The sequence below is a fragment of the Quercus robur genome, chromosome 5 (genome assembly GCF_932294415.1).
Source record: "Quercus robur chromosome 5, dhQueRobu3.1, whole genome shotgun sequence".
NCBI classification, from domain to species: Eukaryota; Viridiplantae; Streptophyta; class Magnoliopsida; order Fagales; family Fagaceae; genus Quercus; species Quercus robur.
The window spans coordinates 8,469,123-8,496,986 of NC_065538.1; the positions used below are offsets into that span (position 1 = coordinate 8,469,123).

Consider the following 27,864-nt stretch of genomic DNA (forward strand, 5'->3'; position numbering starts at 1 on the left):
TACAATTGGGTCTCAACTGTGTTTGGGATAGTCACATTTGGGCCTAGACAAGCCGATCGAGTAAGGCAATTGATGGGTCTCATGAATATTTTGTGGATGATAAGGAACCACAGTATCTGGATATTTTCTCAAAGATCCCATGGAAATGCCAAGCCTATAACATGCCGAACCTAAAAGGAAAAATGTGGCCATCAAGTAAATAAAATAAAATAAATTTGGCTACTAAAGTATTTCCAAGTGCCACCAGCTTTTTAAAAGCATAGTTGAACAGTAAAAATAAGATGTGCAGAAGTCAAGAAAAGTGAGCTTAATAATGGTGGATGACTCACATGGTGTGTCCTATTTCGTCATTACACTGGGCAAAGTACTCTCTCTTTTTTTCCTCCTCTTTTCGTTTGCTCTGTAGACTATTGAACACAATGGAGAGGAATCTTCCCACTGAAGAAAAAGCCAATAAACTAAAATTAAACAAAGATGAATTATTCGGTCCCACGAGTAAAAGCAATTCCAATGGCGAAACTTCAAACAACTTTCCTTGACTCTCCAACTTTAACTATAGTAGTGTTCCTCTTCAATTATTGTCTCTCTATATTTTTTTTTCTCAAACTGAGCACACAGAAAGTGGTTTTTTACCACCAAATCGTTCAAGCCTACTAGCATCCTCAAGGTCCTATCTCTTCTCTTATGCAATGTTTTGTGTGAATTCTCTGTTTTATTTATTTCTTTCTTTTTATATTTTCGATTTCTTTTGGATGATGAGAAAGCAGAGGGAAATGGGAGGAACATACAGATTTTTTTTTCTTGGGTTTTGACATTTTGTTTTATAGTATATGAATTTCTCCTCTTATACCAACAGTGATTGTTAAATTACAAATAAATTTCTGCAATGATTTAATGTTAGTCAAATAGATTTTTTTTTCCTGGGTTTTGAATTTTTTTTCCTGGGTTTTGCTTTTGTAATGATTTAATGTTAGTTAAATAAATTTCTGCATAAATAATAATCATAATAACGTAAGTTATCCAATTTGTTTAAAAATAAACAGACAAATTTTTTTTGACTTCACTGAAAACAGAGGATAGAGGATGTGAATACCCAACAAGGCTAGGATCACTGACACAAGGGTTTTTTTTTTTTTTAAACAAAATTAAATGGTGCGAGGTAATTAGCAAATTGGGTGTAGTTGAAAGATTGTTGTGACCTTAGTTTTATTAATGCCTTTCGTCTCTCTTTCACATACAAACAAAAGAAAAAATAATGGTCATTCCTTTATTAAAAAAGCAATTATATGATAGGAATTGAATCCTGTGTTGTTTCTGAGATATTTTTGAACTTTACAATCACTGCTGCAAATTCATTTCTCAAAGCTGTAAGTTTTCATTTTTCATACACGTCCATCTCTTTTATTCTATACTTTTACTCCCTCCTTAAAATAAAAGATCCATATCAAATCATTCCTTTTTTCTCTAATTTTTTTTCCTTATAATTTTTCTTTCAATTTTAATTGAAAACTACCTTTCTCTAATCTTTATTGTAGTTCAATACTTGCCGTCAACATATTTCCAATGTCTTCTATTAGCTCTCAGAAGACCTCCTCTTCGTCATCATTTTCACCTTCAACACCTTGGTGGAAATATGATGTCTTTCTTAGTTTTAGAGGTGAGGACACTCGTTCTAGTTTTACGGACCATCTATATGTTGCTTTGAAACAAAGGGGCATAGTTACCTTTAGAGACGAGGAAAATCTTGAGATAGGAAAGTCTATTTCACCAGAACTCCTAAAAGCAATAAAAGAATCGAGATTTGCAATTGTCATTCTCTCAAGAAACTTTGCGTCATCAACATGGTGCTTGGATGAACTTACAAAGATAATTGGATGCCTAAAAGAGAAGACCACGACTGTTTTACCAATTTTTTATAATGTGGACCCATCTGATGTACGAAAACAAACAGGCACCTTTGCCCAAGCCTTTTCTAAACATGAAGAATCTTTCAAGGACGACATAGAGAAAGTGCAAATGTGGAAAGCTGTTTTAGAAGAAGTGGCAAATCTCAAAGGGTGGCACCTACTGGATAGGTAATCCAATTTGACATATTACTTGCTTCTAAATGTTCAAACTTCAAATAAGTACTCTTATTTTCTTAAGCCTTGTTTTGAACTTTGAGTAAAGCAACATAGATGTTCACACTTCATTTTTATTTTGACTTGATCTAATTAATTTACATTTTGTATTTCTTTCAAATTTTTCTTGCACAAAGTTATTTACATTTTTTTGGTTTAGCCAACAAAATAGAACATTGGATGTCTACTTTCTTTTTTGGTACTATTTAGGGGTGGTACTGACTAGATATCAATCTCCTATCATTGTAGGTCCGAGGCACAACTTATCCAAGATATTGTGGGAGAGTTATGGCATAAATTGAATTATGCATTCTTTGAAGATACTAAAGACCTTGTAGGAATAGAATCTCGAGTGAAGGAATTGGAATCATGTTTGGCTATAGGGTCTAATGATGTTCGCATAATAGGGGTTTGGGGGATGGGGGGAATAGGTAAAACAACTCTTGCTAGAGTTGTTTTTCATATGGTTTCGAGGGAGTTTGATGGTTGTTGCTTTCTCCATAATGTTAGGGAGGTTTGTGAAAAAGAAGGTTTACTTCCATTGCAACAACAAATTATTAGAAAAATATTAAACGAAAGTATACAAGATGTTGATGAGGGAGTTTTCGTGATCAAAAATAGATTACGTCATAAAAGAATTCTTCTCGTTCTTGATGATGTAAGCCAATTAGACCAGTTGGAAAAGTTAGTTGGGAAGCATAATTGGTTTGGTTTTGGTAGTAGAGTTATCATAACAACAAGGGATAAGCATTTACTACATACACATGAAGTAGATGAAATATGCGTAGCTGAAACATTGAGTGATGATGAAGCTCTTCATCTTTTGAGTTTGAAAGCTTTTAAAAAAGACCGCCCTCCCAAAGATTACCTACAACTATCCAAAGATGCCGTACAATATACTAAAGGCCTTCCTTTAGCTATTGAGATTTTGGGTTTCACTTTGTTCAATAGAGACATCAATCAATGGAAAAGTACATTACTTAGGCTTAAAAAATTTCCGGAATGTGCAATTTTCGAAGCACTTAAAATAAGTTATGATAGACTACATGAAACAGAGAAAAAAATATTCTTGTATATTGCATGTTTCTTTAATCATGAGTACAAAAATAGTGTAGTGAGTAAACTAGATTATCTTGACCTTTACCCTGCTATTGGATTAGTGGTTCTAGTTGAGAAATCTCTCATAAAAATCAATGATGATAAAGTGTGGATGCATGATTTAGTGCAAGACATGGGCAGGAAAATAGTTCATGAAGAGTGCCCTGAAGAGCCTGGAAAGCGTAGCATCTTGTGGTCATTCGAAGACATTAATAGTGTACTAACAAAAAATACGGTAAGAGGTTACATATACCCTATAATATTATTAAAAAACGTGCAACTTAGAGTAGCTTTGGTAATCATACATTTTGCAATTAACTAATCCCTTTTGTTCATGATTATTAGGGAACAGAAGCAATTCAAGGCATAGTCCTAAAGTTGCCTGAATCAAAAGAGGCATATTGGAATCCTGAATCTTTCTCAATGATGCATAATCTGAAATTGCTCACAATTGATAATGTTCAACTTCTCCATGAACCCAAACATCTTCCTATTGGCTTAAGATTTCTTGAGTGGAGGGGATACCCTTCAAAATCTTTGCCATTAAATTTCCAATCAAATGATCTTGTTGAACTTTACATGTGCTGTAGCCACATTGAACAACTTTGGAAAGGAGCAAAGGTAATTTAAGCATCCTTGTACTTATTTATATTTAAGTTCCATTAAATTGTAGGGATTTGTTGAAGCTAATTGTTCTTCTTTTTTTTTTTGGTTGCTTTAAATAGTCTTTTGAGAAGTTGAAAATCATCCAAATGAATGGGTCTCCAAACCTTATAGAAACCCCTGATTTGATCAAAGTCCCGAATCTTGAGAAAATGTTTCTTGAAGATTGTTTAAATTTACGTGAGATTCACCCTTCAACTTTGGTTCATAATAGGCTTACTCTTCTCAATCTAAAAGGCTGTGTAAATGTCAAAACTCTTCCAAGCAAGTTTGAAATGGAGTCTCTTGAGGTTCTTATTCTTTCTAGTTGCTCAAAACTAAAAAAGATTCCAGAATTTGGAGAAAACATGCAACATGTATTAGAGCTTTATTTGGGTGGAACTGCTATTAATAAATTACCCACATCAATTGGGCATTTGACCACCCTTGTTTTATTGAATGTAAGAGATTGCAAAAGTCTTACATGTTTGCCAAGCAGCATTTTTAATTTGAAATTGCTTAAAGACGTGAATATTTCGGGATGCTCGAAACTTGAGAGACTGCCAGAGAATGTGGGGAACGCTGAAAGTGTAGAGGAGTTGGATGTGAGTGGAACTGCTATAAGAGAGGTGCCTTCCTCCATTGGTCTCCTAAAAAATCTTAAAATGCTCTCTTTCAGTGGATGTAAGGGGCTATCATCATTTAACTATACATCTTGGTATGATCTCCTCCCATTTTCTTCAAGGCCAAAAATTGCAGATCCCATGGGTTTGTCCTCTCTATCGGGTTTGTGTTCTTTGACTAAATTGAATCTACAAGATTGCAATCTCAGGGAAATCCCTAATGATATTGGTTGCTTATTCTCTTTAGAAGAAATAGATCTAAGTGAGAATAGTTTTGTTTGCCTTCCTGATAGCATCAGTCAACTATGTAAGTTGGAAATCATGGATTTGGAGAATTGCACGAGTCTGCGAACATTGCCAAATCTTCCAGTAGATATCATACGAATTTGGGGAGATGGTTGTACCTCATTGGAAACGGTACTAGATCTCCAAAAACCTAATTCTTTTTGTAAGGGAGAGCTTTATCTTTCAAATTGCAGTAAACTGGCTGAAAATCAAGATTTCATTGACATATTTTTGGCAGTGATAAGAAAGCACCATCAGGTCTCTCTCTCTCTCTCTTTGTGTGTGTGTGTGTATGTTATAAACAACTTGCTTTGTTTGTTTTAGGGACTCTCTCGTCACGATAGCTATGATAATCGAGAATACAATTGGAGATATGACATGATTATTCCAGGAAGTGTAATTCCGAAGTGGTTTATCCATCAAAGTATTGGGGCTGAAGTGAATATAAAAGAACCTTCTTCTCATTTGTGTGATGACTGGATGGGGACTGCTGTTTGCGTTGTATTTTCTTCTCTTCTCCATTTTTCAATATCCTTTCGGTTGATAGCAAATGGAAAAGTAATGTCTGCTAAGATAGGCACTACGTATTACAGTTTTTTTGATTTATTATCAGATCATATTTTTCTATGTTATTTGCTTCCTCAATACTACAAGGAGGACATAAAATTACTGAACGAATGTGAAGCAAATGAATTGAGTCAGATTGGCATTAAAATTATTATTGAAGATTCAGAGGTGCAAGTGAAGAAATGTGGGTTCCGTGTGGTATACAAGAAAGACTTAGAAGAACTCAACCGAACTATGGCTTTGAGTAGCAGCACCAGCATCATTCCTTATGAGGACTTGGGTGTTCTCCATCATAATTTCAAGAATTCGGTAGTGGTTGCGGAAGATAACAAAGCAAAGCAAATTCATGACAATTTCGACAGGGCTGGGCCTAGTGGAGAAGGAAGTTGTAATGATGTGGCACACCCAAACAGGATTGAAAGGCTCCATGGTGGCTTTGATTGTGAGGAGTACTTCGAATGTGGTGAGGAGATCAATGATTAGCAGGAATCTAGATGGAATTGGGAACTGGGTTCAAATACTCTGTAAGTCAATGAATCCAAATTAATTCCTATTTGTTTTATCTTTTGGTATATATTTGTACTTTTGTTTGATTTGATTTTAAATTCTAAATCATATATTGCTTAGCTTCATTATTCGCACTTATTCCAAAAAGGGGCATCATTGAAGATTGTTGAACTCCTTGTCTTTGCCCGTAAGTCACTGTTTTTCTTCTTGATTAAAATTTTATTGAATTTACCATCGTTTTATTGAATTTTCCATCTTTACATATCATATATGTGAACTCATGTATAGATCACAATCACAACGATTAGTGTATATATATATATATATATATATATATATTGATGTGCATGAAATATATACAATAAAGTACTCACATATCTACATATTTAGCCTTACTTTTATGTTATTTTGTGACTAATTATATAATATCTTTGTGTTGTAGGTAACAAGGGTTTTACATGCAAAGTGGGGCTAGGCCAATTGAATCAAGCCAACTTACATCCAGCCAGGCATGAATTCAAGAAAAGACCAACCCAATTAAATTTAAGTCCAATTGGAGCAAGGAATCAAAAGAAATTTGCACCAAATCCAAGTCCAATTCGGATTAGGATTCCAGACTGCACATCAGTTAGTATTTTTGGCATAACTTTCGGCTCAGATGTCCAATCCAGATGATTCAAGTTGGGCTGGAACGATAACTTAAAGTGCTACAACTTTGTAGTTTACCAAAAGTCCAAATTCTGACGTTAAATGGGCCAAAATAGTCGGTTAAGTGAAGCCTAAAAATCTGGGATTTTCTCCAAACGAGAATTCAACTTGTAATAGGATTCCTTGACCTATTTAAGGGCTCTTTAGGGCAAAATTCAGAGAGGCTAGTGCTAGGGCTGAGGGCTGAATGTATAGAGAGTGCGGCTATTTCTTCGGTTTTCTTCCATGACAGTTAGTTTTGTTTTATTTGTCTAGTTTAATGTTTAGTATTTTATTTTTGTGTTTTCTTTCAATTACTATGAGTAGCTAAATTTATAATTAGGGTTGAGGATGAAACCTTGTTAAGGATTATTAGTAATATTTATGTGATTTGATTTTTCTCACAATAATTGTTCTTTAATGATTTAAATTGTTCTTGCTTCATATCAATTGACTAAGATGAGATTCTAGATATGAGTTCAATCATGTTTTTCTCATGATTTAGGATTTGTCTTAATTAATTGAATGCTTGGTTTATTAATTCTTGATTATAAAATCGGATATATCTTGTGATTTGTTTGACTACGGATACAATTTATGATTTGATTTTATACTTAAGAAGCGAAGAAGAACATGCTTTTGATTTTTAAAATAAGGGTTTAAATGATGATATTTTCCATGATAACAAGATTGATTTCTAGATTATCATGTAGTGAGTTGGGAAAAATTAATGATCATAAATATATGCTAATATGACTTACAAGGCGGATTCCAAAACCTTAATTCCTTTCTCTTGATTGTTTACATATTTTTATTACTTTATATATTTTTCTTAGTTTAACTATTTGCTTAATTTTATTAATTGCTTAGTTTATATTATTGTAACCAACCAATTTTTATTTAAACTAGATTAGGATTAATTTGGTTAAGGTTTAATTAATTTTCCTACATTCATACAAGTCTCTGTGGGTTCGACCTCGTTCTTGTCCAATTATACTTAGGTACGGTTCGTACACTTGCGAGTATTTTAAAATTTCACAACATATATTCCTGCTTTGCTCTGAATTTTATTTTATTTTATTTAAAGTAGGACTCTAATGTGATTCGTGGTTCAACTCAGTTGATTCGTGGGTCAACTGAAAAGGATCTATATCTACACAGTAGCTAATGGGTCACTAAAAAAATCAAATCATCTCCAATTCATCCATAAGAGTTGTCCGGAGCCAAAGGTCGTCCGTGGGCATAAGGGTTGTCCATCAGGAAAGCGCCTAGACAACCACCCAAAAGTACTATCTCCAAATTTTACCTTAACTACTCACAGACCCACGCGTTGCGCGTGATTATTTTTTATGGTGATGTCATTATTATTATTATTATTATTTTGTAATTTGAACTAATTTAATGAAAAGTAATGCATTTCATAATCATATTTATCACAAAATAATTTTTTATTATTGTAGAATTGTTTTATTTAAAATTTGAAACCTTAATTCTACCATAGTTGGTTGACTAATTTTTACATCTTTAAGTCAATTAAATACGTTTTGCATGCTACATGTATACCTTCTTTTCCATAAGGGTTGAAATAATATGTAATATTTTTTTTCTATGGAAGTTAAAAAGAATAAAATTCACCTTGTCTTAATATTTTCTAAAAATTAAATTTGGTGATTCTCTTTCAATAATTGTGAAAATTTCAAGCAATAATTCAGAAGGTAATACATGTTATATGTTCATGCTTTGATTGTGTAATTGTATGATTGATTTGGGTTGTAATTTATAAGTTGAATATGATGGTGTATATCCAAAAGAGTCTAACTATGTTGTTTAGGATATTGAATATAGTGTTGTGTGTGATTTATAGAGTAGCGATGGTTGTAGTAATTAAAAAATTGGTTTTTCATTGTCTTTTAAGTTAATAAAAACCTTACATCTATTTTTTTTTCAAAAAACCTTTACATATTTTTTTAACGTGAATTTTTACATATACCTTAATAAGTAAACCCTATACATTTCATTTTCTTAGATGCATATAAAAAAGACATCTATTCCATAATAATAGTGGCTAATTAGTTTTTTTATGTTCTCATTTATAACGTTTCTTACTATTATCATATTTTACTGACTGTTGATTTTCATAATAGAGGCATTAAATGAGAGTTAAATTCTTCAAACCTTTCATTAGATTTTAAAAGTGATGGTGTGTGAAGAATATAAGCATTTAAGGACTTTTTTTTTATATTTTATTATTTTTAAATAATGTCAAAAAAAATATTTTGAAAATTTTCATCTTTATTTCTTATATATTTCTATTATTACTTAAGAACGTTTTCCTTTTAGTTTTGATAATAAATATGATTTTCTAGATTAAAGTTTGATTAGTTTCAAATTTAAATTTTGTATGATTTTATTTAATTTTTGATTATATGATTTAATTAAGTGAATTTAACGATTTATTTATTTGCATTGTAAAGTTTTATAATAACACTCATAGGGTCATCTTTAATTAAATTTTTACTCCTTTAGCCGTCGGTCTCTTTGTTTTCCAATTAACGGTTACTAATTAATTTATTTAATTCACGTTTGATTTCTTTTACTAATCTCTTTCTCTCCCTCTTTGTTAACATCCTATTGTTTTCCCAAATTTGATGATAATTCTAATGTACTAAATATGCATATTGTAACGTTTATTTTTATTTTTATTTTACTCCATTTTGCTACCATGAATTTAGTACATCCATAACTATTAGTTTATTATTTTATGATATGTTTGGTTTGATATTATTATTATTATTATAAATTTAGTGTTTCTAAAATAGCATGTGTTTTGTATTCTCTTTTTCTATTTATGCATTGTAACGTTTTATGGGAATACTTTATAAGAAAATTGTTTATTCTTTTGTTTTTTTTTTTTTTTTTAATTGAGTGTTCCTAAATTGATATTTGTATTGTATTTATTTTTCATTGATGCATTGTAACATTTCATGGGAAGACTTTATAAGAACAATTTTTATTTATTGAATAAAATCTTATATGTTTAATTTTTTTAAAAAATGAGAAAAATATAAATAATTATGATATGGAGGATGTTGCTAAATTTAAATGTTGAATAAAATAAGATGAGAATAAAATAATAAAAATGAAATGTATAGCAATAAACACCATATTATTTTAGTTATGCTAGGTAATAAAATAAAATAATATTTTTATATACTATCTTTATAATGCAATAATATAACATTTAACAACCAATGAGAATAAAAAAGATAACAACATAAAATATAAAACTAAATCGTATCAAGCTCGATTACCTGTCAATTCCAATTTTAGCAAACTAACTGACTTCTAGTAGTCTAAAATTGATTTCTGCAATGCATTTGATGGAGCTTTCAATACTGCATCAGTATGTTTTGATAGTCAACCTGTTACACTAAAATTAGAATATATATATATACCAAAAATTGAAGGAATATATATATATATATATATATATAGAGAGAGAGAGAGAGAGAGAGAGAGAGAGAGAGAGAGAGAGAGAGAGAGAGAGAGGCTTTTGTGTGTGGAAAAATAGAAATTATGCATGGAATAAGAGGGAGAATGACAATTTTATAGCATGAGGATAAGAATAAGAAGAGTAAAAAATAAAGGAAGATAAAAAGATAGAAAAATATTAATATTGAGAGTAGTGGGGATATGAAAAGTTGAAATGGAATGAGAAAGGTTGAAGAAAGTTAAGGTAAAGAGTAGTGAGGATATGAAAAGTTAAAATGGAATTGAAAATTTAAAAATAAATAAGAATAATTAAAAATAAGATAAATTAAATATGATATTTTGATTGTAATATAATAGAGTTTTTAATTCACTTTAAATGTTAAAAAATTATATAAAAAAATTGGAAAAAAATTGATAATGAGATGGCTGCTGACGTGGCTTAATGGGAGCATAGTAATATTAAATGCTACGCTTTAGCTTTTAGTAATATATTGATTGATTGATTGATTAGATTATACCTAGCAAAGAGACTTGACTAGAATTTAAATTAAAAGGACAGCAATAGACGGTAGAGAACTTGACCATACAACAAACTTGATTATATATTACTAAGCATATCATCTGAGGCATATTCATCTTTACAGTAATCAGACTCGAGAAGGCAAACAACTGTGTTGACAAGGTTGAAAGTTGTAGAAGGTAGCCTGCTTAGTGCTTAGATTGGTAACCCCTCCTGTTTTACTTGCTATCATTGCTGTATTACATCTAGAATTAAAGTTTTCTCATATTATTCCCATTGGGTTTATTATTTAGAAGGATGTATCATAATCATAGTGGAAAGATGTTAAACTTTCATAATCATTGTCATTCATTTTTTGAAAATCTTATATTTTTTGTCATTCAAAACAATCTGCATCTGTTAATAGGAATTTAAAGTTATCTTGACACTTCGACTTGGAAACAGCACCAGGTTAGGGAGTGATACTCTCATGAGGTGTTTGGTCAAATTTTAGTCACCCCTATCTCAAGGTAAGGAGCTATTGATAAGCTAATATGGCCTCAATGATATAAGGTCAAAATAAGCTACCATTGGGGATTGAAGCTTCCTTTGAAGTTAATAATTTTTGTGTGGAACTCATGAGGACTTACTCATCAAATCAAAATAGTGAAATGAAACATAGTGAGTGACGGCATGTCTTATGCAATGAGGTAGAGGAAAACTTGGATCTTTTATCCCTTAAGTGCTCATGCTATCTTGTTTGGATTAGATTTGAGCCTTGGAACTAAGTTAATTTCTCCTTGCTCTTTGAAGCAGTGGTTGGCTCAATGGATGGAGGATCCATATTTGTATAGATTGATGTTTAATGGTGCAAAAGAGTGTGCTTAAGAAGTGATAATGCTTTGTTTTGCAGGTATGCAAAAGCCTCTATTGCACATCAGGCAGATCAGAGTGACTGCGGGAAAGTACAAAGGCAAGTGTATCCAATTCTGGGAGGTTGTGGATGTTGTTGACAATTGAGGGACACTAGCAGAGATGGTGTGGATGGGGTGGTTTTGGCTATGAAGCCAAATCATGTGATGGCAAGCTGTTGCAGTTCTTCCATATGCAACCAAATGGCATGTAGCTAGATGCCTGACTGTGCAAAAAGCATCATGAGGGACTGCTGTTTGCTTTGTATTTTCTTCTTGTCTTGAATTTACATTATCTTGTCAGTTGATAGCAAATGGAAAAGTAATGTCTGCTTCAATAGGCCGTGATTATGAAATTGTTGGTTTATCAGATAATATTTTTCTATGTTATTTGCTTCCTCAATACTACAACGAGAAGGAGGACATAAAATTATTGAACGAATGTGAAGCAAATGAATTGACTCAGATTGGCATTAAAATTGAAACTAGAAGTTCAGGCATGGAGGTGAAGAAATGCGGGTTCCGAATGGTATACAAGAAAGACGTAGAAGAACTCAACTGAACTATGGCTCAAAGTAGCAACACCAGCATCATTCCTTATGAGGACTTGGATGTTCTCCATCATAATTTTGACAATTTGGCAGTGGTATGTAAACAAGCAAAACGAATTTGTGACGATTACGAAGATGCTGGACCTAGTGGAGAAGGAAGCTCTAATGATTTGCCACACCCAAAAAGGATTGAAAGTCTCCATGATGACTCTGATTGTGAGGAATACTTCGAATGTGGTGAGGAGATCAATGATTAGCAGGAGCATAGATGGAATAGGAAATTGGGTTCAAATACTCTGTAAGTCAATGAATCCAAATTAATTTCTATTTGTTTTATCTTTTGGTATATATTTGTACTTTTGTTTGGTTTGATTTTAAATTCTAAATAGTATATTGCTTAGCTTCGTTTTTTGCACTTATTCCAAAAAGGGACATCATTGAAGATTGTTGAACTCCTTGTCTTTTTTCTTAATCAACTTTTTTCTCTTGATTGCCCGTAAGTCACTATTTTTCTTCTTAATTAAAATTTTGTTTAATTCACCATCGTTAACTCATGTATAGATCACAATCACAATGATGAGTCTAGCTAGACATAGCATCTTGCTTTCTCGAAGGTTTTATGAGGTTGTTTGCTAACTATCAACCAAAGAAAATGCTTTTTTTCTGTTTAAACGAGTTCAACTGATTTATATACATACACACACACATATATATATATATATATATTTTTTTTTTTCTGCTCTGCTCTGAAATTCTTATTTTTTTAAAGTAGGATGTTAATGTGATTCATATGAAAAGGATCTATATCATCTACATTCTTCATAATTGATCTGTGGGTCAACTGAAAAGAATCTATATCCACATCAGTAGCGGTTTTGGTAAAATTCTTAAGCTAGCATAATTAGGAAGCTAAGCTCGTACCCATATGTGAACAGGTGTGTGATAAAAAACTAAATAAAAAGCTCTCACCGGAGACAATATTTTATGCTAAAAGCATTTAATTTTGATTTATTTGTCACCACAACATGTTTTGAATGACTACATATTGCTCAATTGTTAGACATGCCATGATGAATCAGTGATTTATGATAATAGAATATGGAATGGTAGGTAGTATTAAATGACCTCAGCTATGTGCAGCTTTTGTTCTGGAATGTAGGGAAATCATCATTCACATCATTGTCCTATCACCTATGTATTGCTTGTGTAGAAGCATTGATGAGACCTCGATTGAGTTTAAAAGAACATGGTTGCTACAACATGAATTATGTAAAATTTGCTGTTTAAAAGTCTTAATTATGTAAGTTTTTACCATAAGATTTTTGTGCTTTTGCCTCTTAGGTCTGTTTGGATTGAACTTATTGTTGCTGAAACTGAAAACTAAAAACTGAAAACTGAAAGTACTGTAACAAAATAATTTTTAAATGTGTGAATAGTATCGTGGGACCCATTTTTAATATTTTTTAGTGCGTGAACAGTAATAAACAGTGCTGTTACAGTACTGCTACAGTGCGCTACGGTGCTTATTGTCCCTAGAACACGTGAAGTGAGGAAAAAAGAAAAAAAAAAAAAAAGGAAAAACGCAGCTTGGATTCAGCGAAAACGCTGAATCCAAACGGCACCTTAATGTACTTGAAAGTTTTTCCACGTTTTTCCACCTTTCTAAAACTTTCACCCTGAATCAAATTATTGGCTTAAGGTTGTCCATACCCATTTCAGATCATTACCAAACCAGGCAGAGCTGAAACAAACCAAAAGTCCTATCTCCAAATCGTACCTTAATTAGATTATACCCAGCAAAGAGACTTGACTAGAATTTAAATTAAAAGGACAGCAGTAGACGGTGGAGAACCTGACCATACAACAAACTTGATTATATATTACTAAGCATATCATCTGAGACATATTCATCTTTACAGTAATCAGACTCGAGAAGGCAAACAACTGTGTTGGCAAGATTGAAAGTTGTAGAAGGTAGCCTGCTTAGTGCTTAGATCGGTAAGCCCTCCTATTTTACTTGCTATCATTGCTGTATTACATCTAGAATTAAAGTTTTCTCATATTATTCCCATTGGGTTTATTATTTAGAAGGATGTATCATAATCATAGTGGAAAGATGTTAAGCTTTCATAATCATTGTCAATTCATTTTTTGAAAATCTTATATTTTTTGTCATTCAAAACAATCTGCATCTGTTAATAGGAATTTAAAGTTATCTTGACACTTCAACTTGGAAATAGCACCAGGTTAGGGAGTGATGCTCTCCCGAGGTGTCTGGTCAAATTTTAGTCACCCCTATCTCAAGGTAAGGAGCTATTGATAAGCTGATATGGCCTCAATGATATAAGGTCAAAATAAGCTGCCATTGAAAGTAGGGGAACTTAGGTTATAGGAGACATGTTTGTGGGGATTGAAGCTTCCTTTGAAGTTAATAATTTTTGTGTGGAACGCATGAGGACTTACTCATCAAAATAGTGAAACAAAACATAGTGAGTGACAGTGTGTCTTATGCAATGAGGCAGAGGAAATCTTGGATCGTTTATCCCTTAAGTGCTCATGCTATCTTGTTTGGGTTAGATTTGAGCCTTGGAACTGAGTTAATTTATCCTTACTCTTTGAAGCAATGGTTGGCTCAATGGATGGACAATCCAAATTTGTATAGATCGATGTTTAAGGGTGCAAAAGAGTGTGCTTAAGATTTAAGAAGTGATAATGCTTTGTTTTGCAGGTATGCATAATCCTCTGTTGCACATTAGGCAGATCAGAGTGACTGCAGGAAAGTACCAAGGCAAGTGTATCCAGCTCTAGAGGGTTGTGGATGTTGACAATTGAGGGACACTAGCAGAGATGGTGTGGATGGGGTGGTTTTGGCTATGAAGCCAAATCATGTGATGGCAAGCTATTGCAGTTCTTCCATATGCAACCAAATGGCATGTAACTAGATGCCTAGCTGTCCAAAAAGCATTAACTGAGGCTATACAGCTTGATTTTTGCAGACTTATTTCAACAATATCTAGAGTGGAGGACCTCTTTTTGAGAAAGAAAGTCCCTTGGCAAATTTTTGTGCTGATTGAAGACCACAAGTGCTTGGAAGTTGGTGAATGCTAGTGGTTATGAATGTTGTGCATAAGAGAGTCCTTGCAGATCTTGGGGCCCTGGCTACTCTTGCTTTCTAATCTTACAGACATTTTTGGACTCTACTAATAGCCAACCATTCTGACATTATTGTATCTAAAAACCAAACCAGAAAAAATGTTATCTTTATACCTTTTTTGGACTCATTTAAGCCTTGGGCATATGTCTGTGTGCATTCATTAACATTTTAAGACATTACATAAGAGATTTGTTTCTTTGTGTAAATTCCTGTTAAAGCAAATAAGAGCAATTGACTTGACCATTTAAAATTGCTTGAGACCAGCTTTTCTTGCCTCATGAAGCTTGTGCCATCCTGGGCATTCCACTGAGTCGTCACTACCCTCCAGATAAAATTGCTTGGGCTTACTCCCCCATCAGGTTTGTTCACCACAAGCAGCGCCTATAAGCTCCTTGTTTCCAGTGATGCTGTCAGTCAAGCAGGAAGGTCGAATGTGGATACTCAAAAACATTTTTGGAAGGGAGTTTGGAGGCTACAGTTTCCTAACAAGATTAAACATTTCATTTGGCGAGCTTGTAATGACGCTCTGCCAACTATGAGCAACCTCTTTCGCCGGCAGATTACGTCCTCTGATAGTGTGAACTTTGCCAACTCTGCCCAGAAGATCCGTTGCATGCCATCTGGTCTTGCAAGGATGTTGAGAGTACTTGGAGCTCAGTTCAATGCTTCCACCAATCGAGCACCCCCCAACCCCTGAATTTTTGTGACTTACTCTCTCGGTTTTTGCAGGTTCAGGAGGATTATAGAAAGGAGGTGTTTGCTATATCAGCTTGGTTCTTGTGGAATCAGAGAAACGCTATCCATTTTGGCCGACCGGTGCACCCTTCGGTTCATATCATCTCATTGGCGGGTAACTTGCTGCAAGATTTCTTGGGTATTCAAAAACTGGAGCCGGTGGTGGCTCGCTCGCCCATCCTGCAACAATGGCGCCCTCCAGAGCTAAACCAGCACAAAGTCAACTTTGATGCTGCAATATTCACAGCTACAAATTCGGCTGGAATTGGAGTGGTTGTTAGAGACTGGAGAGGTGAATTTGTTGGCGCGTTTTCTATCTCTGTGCCGCTGTCTCATACCGTTGCTGATATGGAAGCCTTAGCGTGTCGAAAAGCTGTCGAATTTGCTGCCGAGATTGGTCTGCAGAAAGTAATTTTTGAAGGGATTCAGCCATGGTTATCAATGCTTTAAATCAAGGTAGTGCTGGATTATCAACCTATGGAGTCGTCATTGAAGACATTCGCTGTCAAGCTATGGTTTTTCAGTCATCTGTTTTCAATCATGCTAGTCGTTCTTGTAACTGTGTTGCTGATGCTTTAGCCAAAAAAGCTAAAGGCAGTCGGGGTACCCAGATGTGGCTCAACGATCCACCTAAGGATATTGCCTCCTCTTGTTATTTGATGTTCATTAAGTTCTTGTTCTTATTCAATAAAAGCCGAGGCTTCTTGTCTGGTTTCTCAAAAAAAAGAGACTCGACCATTTAATGGCTCTAGCCGAGTAACTATTGTATACATTTTTTGTTGTGCATCAACAAGATATGCGTCTTTTGAGTCACCTTATATAAATTTCCAATAGAAAAACTTTGCTCAAATGGGTTAGAATGGTAATAATAAGAAGATAAATGAAGTTTAGAATAGCTTCTCTTGTTTGTTAATGGAATGATGAAAATTGCATAATTAGTTCCAATTTAAAAGGATCTAGGGCAAAACCATCTAGTCTTTTCAAGCGTGTAGTAGTGAATTATTGCCATGCTGCATAACATGATTATTCAGCCAAGGAACACAAACAGTTGTAGAGAATTCACAACACTTGGTAATGTATTGAGAAATCTCATCAGTGCTTAGAGAATTTAGAAGTCATTAGTGAACTTACCGAGTCCCTCATATACCTCATGACGCAAATCCATTCGCAAAGTCATGAATCTTGAAGATGGGGTTCCCACTAAATTTTATAAGATTACATTTTCAATTTTCATTTATTATTATTCATTTTTAAAAATGGTTACATCTAAAATCATTAATAAATAAAAACTATCAAAAGAAAAAAAAAAGAAAAAAAAAAACACAAAAAATATAATCTATTTAGAAACAACCAGGAACTACCCAACATTGCAAAAGGGCATATACTAGTATTGACAAAGACATCAACTAAAAAGAGTCAATAACTTCGATTTTTTTCAGGAGTGGAGTAGGTAAAGAGAAAATGAAACAAAGATTAATTATCTGATCCCACAAGGAAAGGCAATTCCAATAATGAAACTTCCTACAAATTTCCTTAACTCTCCAACATAAAATTATAATCCTTTTCCTCTTCAATTATTGTCTCCTATTTTTTTTCTCTTTCTCAAACTGAGCACAAGGATAGTGTTTTTTATACAACCCATCGTTCAAGCCAATTCACATCCTCAAGGTCCTCTCTCATCTCTTATGCAATGTTTTGTGTGAATTCTCTGTTTTATTTCTTTTTTTTTTAATATTTATTTATAGGGCAAATCACAATATTTATTTCTTTCTTTTGTCTTTTTTTTTTTCATTTGTGTCTTTCGTAAAAAGCTAGAATTTGTTATTTGTTAACTAGTTTGTTAGTATTGTTTATTTAGTTTTGGTTGTTTCTCCTCACTCCTCCTTTTTTCCTTTCTTTTTTCATGGCTTAAATACAATTATGGAGGCCTATTTGCTAAAGTTTTAAATTCTCAATCAAAATTTCATTAGTTATTTGAATGAATCATCTTTTCCTAACCTCATTAAGCTTCTTGAATAAAATACTCACTGCAATTTCCATGATTATGTTATAATAGTTTTATGTTGTTGTGGCCAAATTCCATCTACCAATAAATAATTAATTTATGAGTAATGTTAGAGAGTAGAGATAAAAGTTTTTGACTTTGGTCATAACTTGATAAAGTGGTAAGTTGTGATTGGAGTTTACTTTAACCTAACATTAATACCCCTTTTATTATACATCAACCATAACAAGTCACATAAATAATTATGAAAAAAATTAAGTGCCATTAGATTTATTTTTAATTTACTAGTATTTGCCATGAAATGTGATGGTAAGGCCAAAAGTGATCTTAAAGTCTAAAAAAAATGACATTTTAACAGGTGTTAATTAAATTAAGTGCCACTAGCTTAAATGTATAGTTAAACAGTAAAATAAGATAGGGACAAGATCTTCAATTATCTTTAAAGCATTTCCAAGTGCCACTAGCTATTTAAAAGCATAGTTGAACGGTGAAATAGGATTTACAGAAGTCAAGAAAAGTGAGCATAATAATAGTGGATGACTCACATTCACATGGTGTGTCCTATTTCATTCCTCCATGGGACCAGGTGTTGAAATTATAACATCATATCATCATTACACTGGGCAAAGTACTTTTTTTTTTTTTTTCGTTTGCTTTGTAAAATATAGAACATGTTGCAGAGGAATCTTATCCAACTAAAAAAAAAGCCAATATCTTTGATTTTCTCTAGGAGTGGAGTGGGTATAGATGAACTATTCGGTCCCACGAGTAAAGGCAATTCCAATAACAAAACTTCCTACAACTTTCCTGAACTCTCCAACATAAAACTATCATAGTGTTCCTCTTCAATTGTTGTCTCACTATTTTTTTTCTTTCTCAAACTGAGCACACTGAAAGTTTTTTCTAGCACCAAATCGTTCAAGCCTACTCGCATCCTCAAGGTCCAATCTCTTCTCTTATGAAATGTTTTGTGTGAATTCTCTGTTTTATTTCTCTCTTTTTTTCTTTTTATATTTATTTATATGTTTCGATTTCTTTTGGATTATGAGAAAGCAGTCTAAGCAGAGGGAAAGGGGAGGAACAGACAGATTTTTTTTTTACTGGGTTTTGACCTTTTGTTTTATAGTATCTGAATTTCTCCAGTCTTATACCAACAGTGATTGTGAAATTACAAACACAGAGGATGCTTTTGTAATGATTTAACGTTAGTTAAATAAATTTCTGCATAAATAATAATCATAATAACGTGATTTGTTTTAAAAATAAACAAACAAAAAATGTTGACTTTACTGGGAACAGAGGATGTGAATGTCAGCAAGGCTAGGATCGCTGCCATTAGTTAGTTAGTTAGTTATTTTTTTTTCTTACTATTATTATTTTTAAAAAATAAATTAAATGGTGTGAAGTAATTAGCAAATTGGGTGTAGTTGTAAGATTGTTGTGAATTTTGTTGGGACCTTAGTTTTATTAATGCCTTTCGTCTCTCTTTCACATACTAACAAACAAAAGAAAAAATAATGGTCATTCCTTTATTAGAAAAGCAATTATATAATAGGAATTGAATCATGTGTTGTTTCTAAGATATTTTTGAGCTTTAAAATCACTGCTGCAATTTCATTTCTCAAATCTGTAATTTTTGACCTTTCATACAGGTCCATCTCTTTAATTCTATCCTTTCACTCCCTCCCTAAAATGAATAATCCATATCAAATCATTCCTTCTTTCTCTATTTTTTTTTTCCTTTTAATTTTTCTTTTAAATTTAATTGAAAATTACCTTTTTATTTTTATTTTTATTTTTATCTTTTAAAAAAAAAAAAATCTTTATTGTAGTTCAACACTTGCTGCCAACATATTTCCAATGTCTTCCATTAGCTCTCAGAAGGCCTCCTTGTTGTCATCATTTTCATCTTCAACACCACAGTGGAAATATGATGTCTTTCTTAGTTTTAGAGGTGAGGACACCCGCACCAATTTCACGGACCATCTATATGTTGCTTTGAAACAAAAGGGCATAGTCACCTTTCGAGATGAGGAAAATCTGGAGAGAGGAAAATCTATTTCACCAGAGCTCTTGAAAGCAATAAAAGAATCGAGATTTGCAATTGTCATTCTCTCAAGAAACTTTGCGTCTTCAACATGGTACTTGGATGAACTTACAAAGATCATTGGATACATGAAAGAGATGACCAAGACTGTTTTGCCAATTTTTTATGATGTGGACCCATCTAATGTACGAAAACAAACAGGCACCTTTGCCCAAGCCTTTTTTGAACATGAAGAACGTCTCAAGGATGACATAGAGAAAGTGCATACATGGAGAGCTGCTTTAAGAGAAGTGGCAAATCTCAAAGGGTGGCACCTACTAGATAGGTAATCCAATTTGACATATTAGTTTCTTTTAAATGTTCAAACTTCAAATAAATACTTTTCTTATCTTTGAGCCTTGTTTTAAACTATATGAAAAGTGACATAGATGTTCACACTTCTTTTCTATTTTGACTTGATCTAATTAATATACATTTTCGTATTTCTTTCAATTTTTTCTTGCACCAAGTTATAATACATTTTCTTGGTTTAATTTTTTTTTATATTAAACCTCATCAAATTTAGTTGGCTAAAATTAAAGATGCCTTGCTTCTTATGCCATATCAAATTTCGTAAATAAGATTTATTTACTATTTGATTAATATATTTATTTTTTATCTATAAATTTAGACTATAAAAACTTAAAATTTTAAAATTTAATTGATATCATAGTTATTAAAGAGGTTGTTTGGCCAACCAAATTTGATAACTCAATTCTCAGTTTCCATAACTCATAACTCAAAAATGGTGGGACCCATAGTAAAAAGGTTGTTTGGCCAAACAATAACTCTGTTTCTATCACTTAATTCTCTGATTTTTGAGTTATGAGTTATGGAAACTGAAAACAACCAAAGGCTGTTTTCAGTTTCCATAACTCATAACTCAATGGCATTTTCGTAAATAAACACACATGGAGGGATCCACAACCACAACTTTTGACCACCTTTTGATTTTTTTTTTTCATTTGTTCGGTCTTCTGGTTTTTTTTTTTTTTTTTTTTTTTTTTTTTTTTTTTTAATAGCTTCGGTGAGTTTGGGTACTGAAAACAAAAAAAACAAAAAAAAAAAAAGGAAAAAGCTACACCTGGGCCCACAAATAGTGCGAAAAATATTGAGTGATGAAAATTGGGTGATGATGCCAAACATGTGTGAAAAATTGAGTGATGAGTGATGAGTTATGAGTTATAAGTGATGAGTGATGAGTGATGGAAATTGAGTGATGAAAAATGGTTGGCCAAAAGTTTTTCCTCTAAAAGAAACTATTTATTTTTTTTGCAAAAATAAAAAATATACCGACATTGGAGAGGAATCTTATCCAACTAAAAAAAGAAAATCCAATAACTTTGATTTCTTTTAGGAGTGGAGGGTGTATAGAGAAATCAAACGAAGATGAATTACCGGGTCCCACAAGTACAGGCAAAACCAATAACAAAACTTCCTATCCTACGACTTCCTTAACTCTCCAACATGAAACTGTCATAGTGTTAGTCTTCAATTATTGCCTCACTATTTTATTTCTTTCTCAAACTGAGCACACAGAAAGTTTTTTCTAGCACAAATCGTTCAAGCCTACTCGCATCCTCAAGGTCCTATCTCTTCTCTTATGCAATGTTTTGTGTGAATTTTCTGTAAATAATAATCATAATAACGTAAGTTATCCAATTTGTTTAAAAAATAAACAAACAAAAAAATTTTGACTTCACTGAAAACAGAGGATAGAGGATGTGAATGCCCAACAAGGCTAGGATCACTGACACTAGTTTATTTTTTTTAACAAAATTATATGGCGCGAGGTAAATAGCAAATTCGGTGTAGTTGAAAGATTGTTGTGGCCTTAGTTTTATTAATGCCTTTCGTCTCTCTTTCACATACAAACAAACAAAAGAAAAAATAATGGTCATTCCAATATTAAAAAAGCAATTATATAATAGGAATTGAATCAATTGTTATTCCTAAGATATTTTTGAGCTTTACAATCACTACTGAAAATTTATTTCTCAAATTTTGTAAGTTTTTACTTTTTTACACATCCATCTCTTTTATTCTATCCTTTCACTCTTTCTTTAAAATAAAAGATCCATATTAAATCATTCCTTTTTTTTTTTCTCTAATTTTTTTCCTTTTAATTTTTCTTTCAATTTTTATTGAAAACTATCTTTTTCTAATTTTTATTGTAGTTCAATACTTGCCGCCAACATATTTCAAATGTCTTCTATTAGCTCTCAGAAGGCCTCCTCTTCGTCATCATTTTCATCTTCAACACCACAATGGAAATATGATGTCTTTCTTAGTTTTAGAGGTGAGGACACCCGCACTAGTTTTACCGACCATTTATATATTGCTTTGAAACAAAAAGGCATAGTCACCTTTCGAGACGAGGAAAATCTTGAGAGAGGAAAACCTATTTCACCAGAGCTCTTGAAAGCAATAAAAGAATCAAGATTTGCAATTGTCATTCTCTCAAGAAATTATGCGTCTTCAACATGGTGCTTGGATGAACTTACAAAGATTATTGGATGCATGAAAGAGATGACCACGATTGTTTTGCCAATTTTTTATGATGTGGACCCATCTAATGTACGAAAACAAACCGGCACCTTTGCCCAAGCCTTTTTTGAACATGAAAAGCGTTTCAAGGACGACATGGAGAAAGTACAAACATGGAGAGCTGCTTTAAAAGAAGTGGCAAATCTCAAAGGGTGGCACCTACAAGATAGGTAATCCAATTTGGCATATTACTTACTTTTAAATGTTCAAACTTCAAATAAATGCTCTTCTTATCTAAAGCCTTAATTTGAACTTTAAGCAAAGTGAGATAGATGTCCACACTTCTTTTCTATTTTGACTTGATCTAATTAATTTACATTTTTGTATTTCTTTCAATTTTTTCTTGCACCAAGTTATTTACATTTTCTTGGTTTACCCAACAGAATAGAACATTGGATATCTACTTTCTTTTTTGGTCCTATTTATGGGTGGTACTCACTAGATTTCATTTTATTTTCATTGCAGGTCTGAGGCACAACTTATCCAAAATATTGTGGGAGAGTTATGGCATAAATTAAGTTACGTATTCTCAAAAGATACTGAAAACCTTGTAGGAATAGAATCTCGAGTGAAGAAATTGGAGTCATGTTTGGCTATAGGGTCTAATGATGTTCGCATTATAGGGGTTTGGGGAATGGGGGGAATAGGTAAAACAACTCTTGCTAGAGTTGTTTTTCGCATGGTTTCGAACAAGTTTGAAGGTTGTTGCTTTCTTCCAAATGTCAGGGAGGTTTGTGAAAAAGATGGTTTAATTCCATTGCAACAACAACTTATGAGAAAAATATTAAATGAAAGTATGAATATACAAGATGTTGACGAGGGAGTTTTCGTGATCAAGAATAGATTACATCATAAAAGAATTCTTCTTGTTCTTGATGATGTAAATCAGTTAGACCAGTTGAAAAAGTTAGTTGGGAAGCATAATTGGTTTGGTCTTGGTAGTAGAGTTATCATAACAACTAGGGATAAGCATTTACTACGTATACCTAAAGTAGATAAAATATGCGAAGTTGAAGGATTGAGTGATGATGAAGCCCTTCATCTTTTGAGTTTGAAAGCTTTTAATAAAGATCATCCTCCCAAAGATTATCTAGAGCTATCCAAAGATGCCGTACAATATACTAAAGGCCTTCCTTTAGCTATTGAGATTTTGGGTTCCTTTTTGTTTAGTAGAAGCATCAATCAATGGAAAAGTACATTAATTAGGATAAAAGAATTTCCTGAACGTGCAATTTTCCAAGCACTTAAAATAAGTTATGATGGACTACACGAAACGGAGAAAAAATATTCATGTATATTGCATTTTTCTTTAATTGTGAGGAAAAAAATAGTGTAGTAGAGAAACTAAATTATTTTGGCCTTTACCCTGATGTTGGATTAGAGGTTCTAGTTGATAAATCACTCATTAAAATAAAAGACTTTAAAGTGTGGATGCATGATTTACTAGAAGACATGGCTAGGAAAATAATTCATGAAGAATGCCCTGAAGACCCTGGAAAGCGTAGCATTTTGTGGTCATTTGAAGACATTAACAGTGTACTAACAAATAATACGGTAAGAGGTTATATAGAAAAGTTGAGCACATACCCTATCATATTATTAAAAGTTCAACTTAGAGTAGCTTTAGTAATCTTATATTTTGCAATTCTCTAATCCCTTTTCTTCATGATTATTAGGGAACAGCAGCAAATCAAGGCATAGTCCTAAAGTTGCCTGAATCAAAAGAGGCATATTGGAATCCTGATTCATTTTCAAAGATGCATCATCTTAAATTGCTCAGAATTAGTAATGTTCAACTTCTCCACGAACCCAAACATCTTCCTATTAGCTTAAGATTTCTTGACTGGAGTGGGTACCCTTCAAAATCTTTGCCATTAGAATTCCAATCAAATGAGCTTGTTGAACTTTACATGTGTGGTAGCTGCATTGAACAACTTTGGAAAGGAGCAAAGGTAATTTACGCATCCTTTTACTTGTTTATATTAAAGTTTCATTAAATTGTATGGATTTGTTCAAGCTAATTTTTTTTTTTTTTTTTTTTTTTTTTTTTTTTTTTTTTTTTTTTTTTTTTTTTTTTTTGCTTTTAATAGTCATTTGAGAAGTTGAAAATCATCCAAATGAATGGGTCTACAAACCTTAAAGAAACCCCTGATTTGATCAAAGTCCCAAATCTTAAGGAAATGGTTCTCGAAGATTGTTTAAATTTACGCAAGATTCACCCTTTAACTTGGGTTCATAATAGACTTACTCGTCTAAATCTAAAAGGCTGTGTAAATGTCAATGTCAAAACTCTTCCAAGCAAGTTCGAAATGGAGTTTCTTGAGGATCTTATTCTTTCTGGTTGCACAAAACTAAAGAAGATTCCAGAATTTGGAGAAAACATGCAACGTGTATCGAAGCTTTATTTGGGTGGAACTGCTATTACTAAACTACCCACATCAATTGGGCATTTGACCAGCCTTGTTTTATTGGATGTAAAAGATTGCAAAAGTCTTACATGTCTACCAAGCATCATTTTTAATTTGAAGTTGCTTAAAGATGTGAATATTTCGGGATGCTCAAAACTTCAGAGATTGCCTGAGAATGTGGGTAACGCTGAAAGTGTAGAGGAGCTAGATGTGAGTGGAACTGCTATAAGAGAGGTGCCTTCTTCCATTGGTCTTTTAAAAAATCTTAAAGTGATATCTTTCAATGGATGTAAAGGGTTATCATCGTTTAACTCTACATCTTGGTATGATCTCCTCCCTTTTTCTTCAAGGCCAAAAATTGCAGATCCCGTGGGAATGTCCTCTCTGTTGGGTTTGTGTTCTTTGACTACATTGAACCTAATAAATTGCAATCTCAGTGCAATCCCCGATGATATTGGTTGCTTATTCTCTTTAGAAAAAATAGATCTAAGTGAGAATAGTTTTTTTTGTCTTCCTGATAGCATCGGTCAATTATGTAAGTTGGGAATATTGAGTTTAACTAATTGCACGAGTCTTCGATCATTACCAAAACTTCCATTAAGTATCGTAAAAGTTTGGGGAGGTGGTTGTACCTCACTAGAAATGGTTCTAGATCTGCAAATACCTAATTTTTTATTTAAGGGGGAGCTTTATCTTTCAAATTGCAGTAAACTAGTTGACAATCAAGATTTCATTGACCTTTTTTTTGCAGTGATAAGACAGCACCATCCGGTCTCTCTCTCTCTCTCTCTCTTTCTCTCTCTCTCTCTCTCTCTCTCTCTCTCTCTCTCTCTCTCTCTCTCTCTCTCTCTCTGTGTATGTTATAAACAACTTGCTTTGTATGTTTTAGGGACTCTCTCGTCACAGTGAGTATGACAATCCAGAGTGTAATTGGAGATATGACATGGTTATTCCTAGAAGTGTAATTCCGAAGTGGTTTATCCATCAAAGTATTGGGGCTGAAATGAATATAAACGAACCTTCTTCTCATTTGTGTGATGACTGGATGGGGGCTGCTGTTTGCGTTCTATTTTCTTCTCTTCCCAATTTTATAATATCTTGTTCTTGTCGGTTGATAGCAAATGGAAAAGTAATGTCTACTAATGAATTTGGTGTTGAGCATGAAATATTTAGGACAGTAGACAGGGCTGGCGTATCAGATAATATTTGGCTAATTTATTTGCTTCCTCAATACTACAAGGTGGAGGACATAAAATTACTGAATGAATGTGAAGCAAATGAATTGACTCGGATTGGCATTAAAATTGAAACTAATTTTCCAGGCATGGAGGTGAAGAAATGCGGGTTTCGAATGGTATACAAGAAAGACATAGAAGAACTCAACAGAACAATGGCTCAAAGTAGCAACACCAGCATCATTCCTTGTGAGGACTTGGATGTTCTCCATCATAATTTTGACAATTTGGCAATGGTAGTGGAAGGTAAAATAGCAAAGCGAATTCGTGACAATTACGAAGGTGCTGGACCTAGTGGAGAAGGAAGCTCTTATGATGTGCCAGACCCAAAAAGGATTGAAAGGCTCCATGGTGACTCTGATTGTGAGGAATACTTCGAATGTGCTGAGGAGATCAATGATTAGCAGGAATCTAGATGGAATTAGAAATTGGGTTCAAATACTTTGTAAGTCAATGAATCCAAATTAATTCCTATTTGTTTTATCTTTTGGTATATATTTGTACTTTTGTTTGATTTGATTTTAAATTCTAAATAGTATATTGCTTAGCTTCGTTATTCGCACTTATTCCAAAAAGGGGCATCATTGAAGGATCTCACTGTCTGTTTCCATGCTACTGGGTTGTTTCTCCAACATTTGTAGTTTGCTTTGCAATTGCCCTATTTTTCGTCCCACATGGCTGTACTCCATCTTGTTCCAAGTTTGCAGCCTTGTACGGCATCTCAAAATTTTTAAAATTTTTAAAATTTTCAAGTTTGTTGGAATATGTTGGTAGGCATCCATTACTGAGATTTCAGCGTTTTCCTTATCTCTTATAGCGATTGTGACAATGGTTGGAGTGACTAATGGCTCCCTGGTAGCGGTGATGGTGGTGGTTGTCTCAGAGAGTGTCGCGATAGTAGTGGGAATAAAGTCGTTGGAAGGTTGTGGTGGCTAGATTGGGTGAAAGCAAATTGAGGAACAACTTTGGAATATGAAAAGTGTCATTAAGGGATAAACTAGGAGAAGAGATTGTTCCTTTATGACTAATAGGCATAGGAGTTCCATCAACAGTGTAAATATAGATAGGATGTGCTAAGGATGCCTTATCAAAGAATTGTGATTCATCGAGGGCCATATGGGTACAACATGTAGTATCAAAAAACCAAGAATGTTTACCTGAGGTGATAAAAAGGGCAGTGGAAGTTTGAAATAAAACTTGTTGAACTACTGCCCCAATATCAGCTGTAGTAAGTGAGGAGGCCAAAGATGGACCTATAGGAACCGACTGATCTGAGGGACCACAACAGCTACCTGAGGAAGAGGAGGTTTGTTCTCTTGCATGAATTTCTATAGGTTGCGGCAAACAGAGATATCATGGCCTTTGGCATGGCAAAACATGCAGCGACTACCTTTGGAAGATTAAAAGGTGGGACACCCAGAGTTTATCCAAGGAGGAGCAGTGAATGCAGTAATGGGAGGATGTAGAGAAGGAGAAGGTGTAGCCAACACATGGTTAGAGGATGACATGCAATAAGTAGGCCAACGATTCTCCTATGAGATGAGCTCCTTGACTATAGCATCAAGAAAAGGAGTAGGAGACCGACTAAGCAGAGAAGCCCGAGTAGGCTCAAAATATTTACGTAAAACCATCATGAAATGCATAAATCGATGGTGATCTTGACATTTGGCAAAGAGCTCAATGTCCTCAGGATGCTTTAGTAGAGGATCTGC

At 33.4% G+C, this 27,864-nt stretch overlaps 3 protein-coding genes across 18 annotated transcripts; all 3 read left to right on the forward strand.

The window, feature by feature from the left end:
• Positions 1–436: 436 nt before the first annotated feature.
• Positions 437–16,684, forward strand: LOC126725033 (disease resistance protein RUN1-like). Of its 13 annotated transcripts, none has more exons than XR_007655259.1 (10): positions 437–667; positions 1,536–2,075; positions 2,370–3,453; positions 3,564–3,839; positions 3,944–5,026; positions 5,093–5,859; positions 10,666–10,744; positions 11,434–12,280; positions 13,902–13,980; positions 14,711–15,394. XR_007655259.1 is itself a non-coding variant. In XM_050429518.1 (7 exons), the coding sequence occupies exons 2-6, from the start codon at positions 1,564–1,566 to the stop codon at positions 5,816–5,818; spliced, it is 3,681 nt and encodes a 1,226-aa protein (XP_050285475.1). In that variant the 5' UTR covers positions 437–667; positions 1,536–1,563; the 3' UTR covers positions 5,819–5,859; positions 6,285–6,843. The 13 variants fall into 13 exon arrangements, 1 of the variants encoding a protein (XP_050285475.1); XR_007655264.1 differs by having other exon boundaries at positions 10,673–10,744; XR_007655270.1 differs by having other exon boundaries at positions 438–667; positions 1,952–2,075.
• Positions 16,685–18,564: 1,880 nt separating this feature from the next.
• LOC126725034 (TMV resistance protein N-like) lies at positions 18,565–26,317 on the forward strand. Of its 4 annotated transcripts, none has more exons than XM_050429523.1 (6): positions 18,565–18,817; positions 19,709–20,248; positions 22,182–22,679; positions 22,975–24,063; positions 24,186–24,461; positions 24,600–25,294. In XM_050429523.1, the coding sequence occupies exons 2-4, from the start codon at positions 19,737–19,739 to the stop codon at positions 23,843–23,845; spliced, it is 1,881 nt and encodes a 626-aa protein (XP_050285480.1). In that variant the 5' UTR covers positions 18,565–18,817; positions 19,709–19,736; the 3' UTR covers positions 23,846–24,063; positions 24,186–24,461; positions 24,600–25,294. The 4 variants fall into 4 exon arrangements, with proteins under 4 accessions (XP_050285480.1, XP_050285479.1, XP_050285478.1 ...); XM_050429522.1 differs by lacking the exon at positions 24,600–25,294 and adding an exon at positions 26,240–26,317 and having other exon boundaries at positions 18,566–18,817; positions 22,140–22,679; XM_050429521.1 differs by lacking the exon at positions 24,600–25,294 and adding an exon at positions 25,807–25,948 and having other exon boundaries at positions 18,566–18,817; positions 22,140–22,679.
• Positions 23,962–26,556, forward strand: LOC126727752 (probable WRKY transcription factor 19). The gene is made up of 4 exons (XM_050433670.1): positions 23,962–24,063; positions 24,186–24,461; positions 24,600–25,151; positions 25,807–26,556. Exons 1-4 carry the CDS (start codon positions 23,962–23,964, stop codon positions 26,554–26,556), a joined length of 1,680 nt encoding a protein of 559 aa, XP_050289627.1.
• Positions 26,557–27,864: the final 1,308 nt, after the last annotated feature.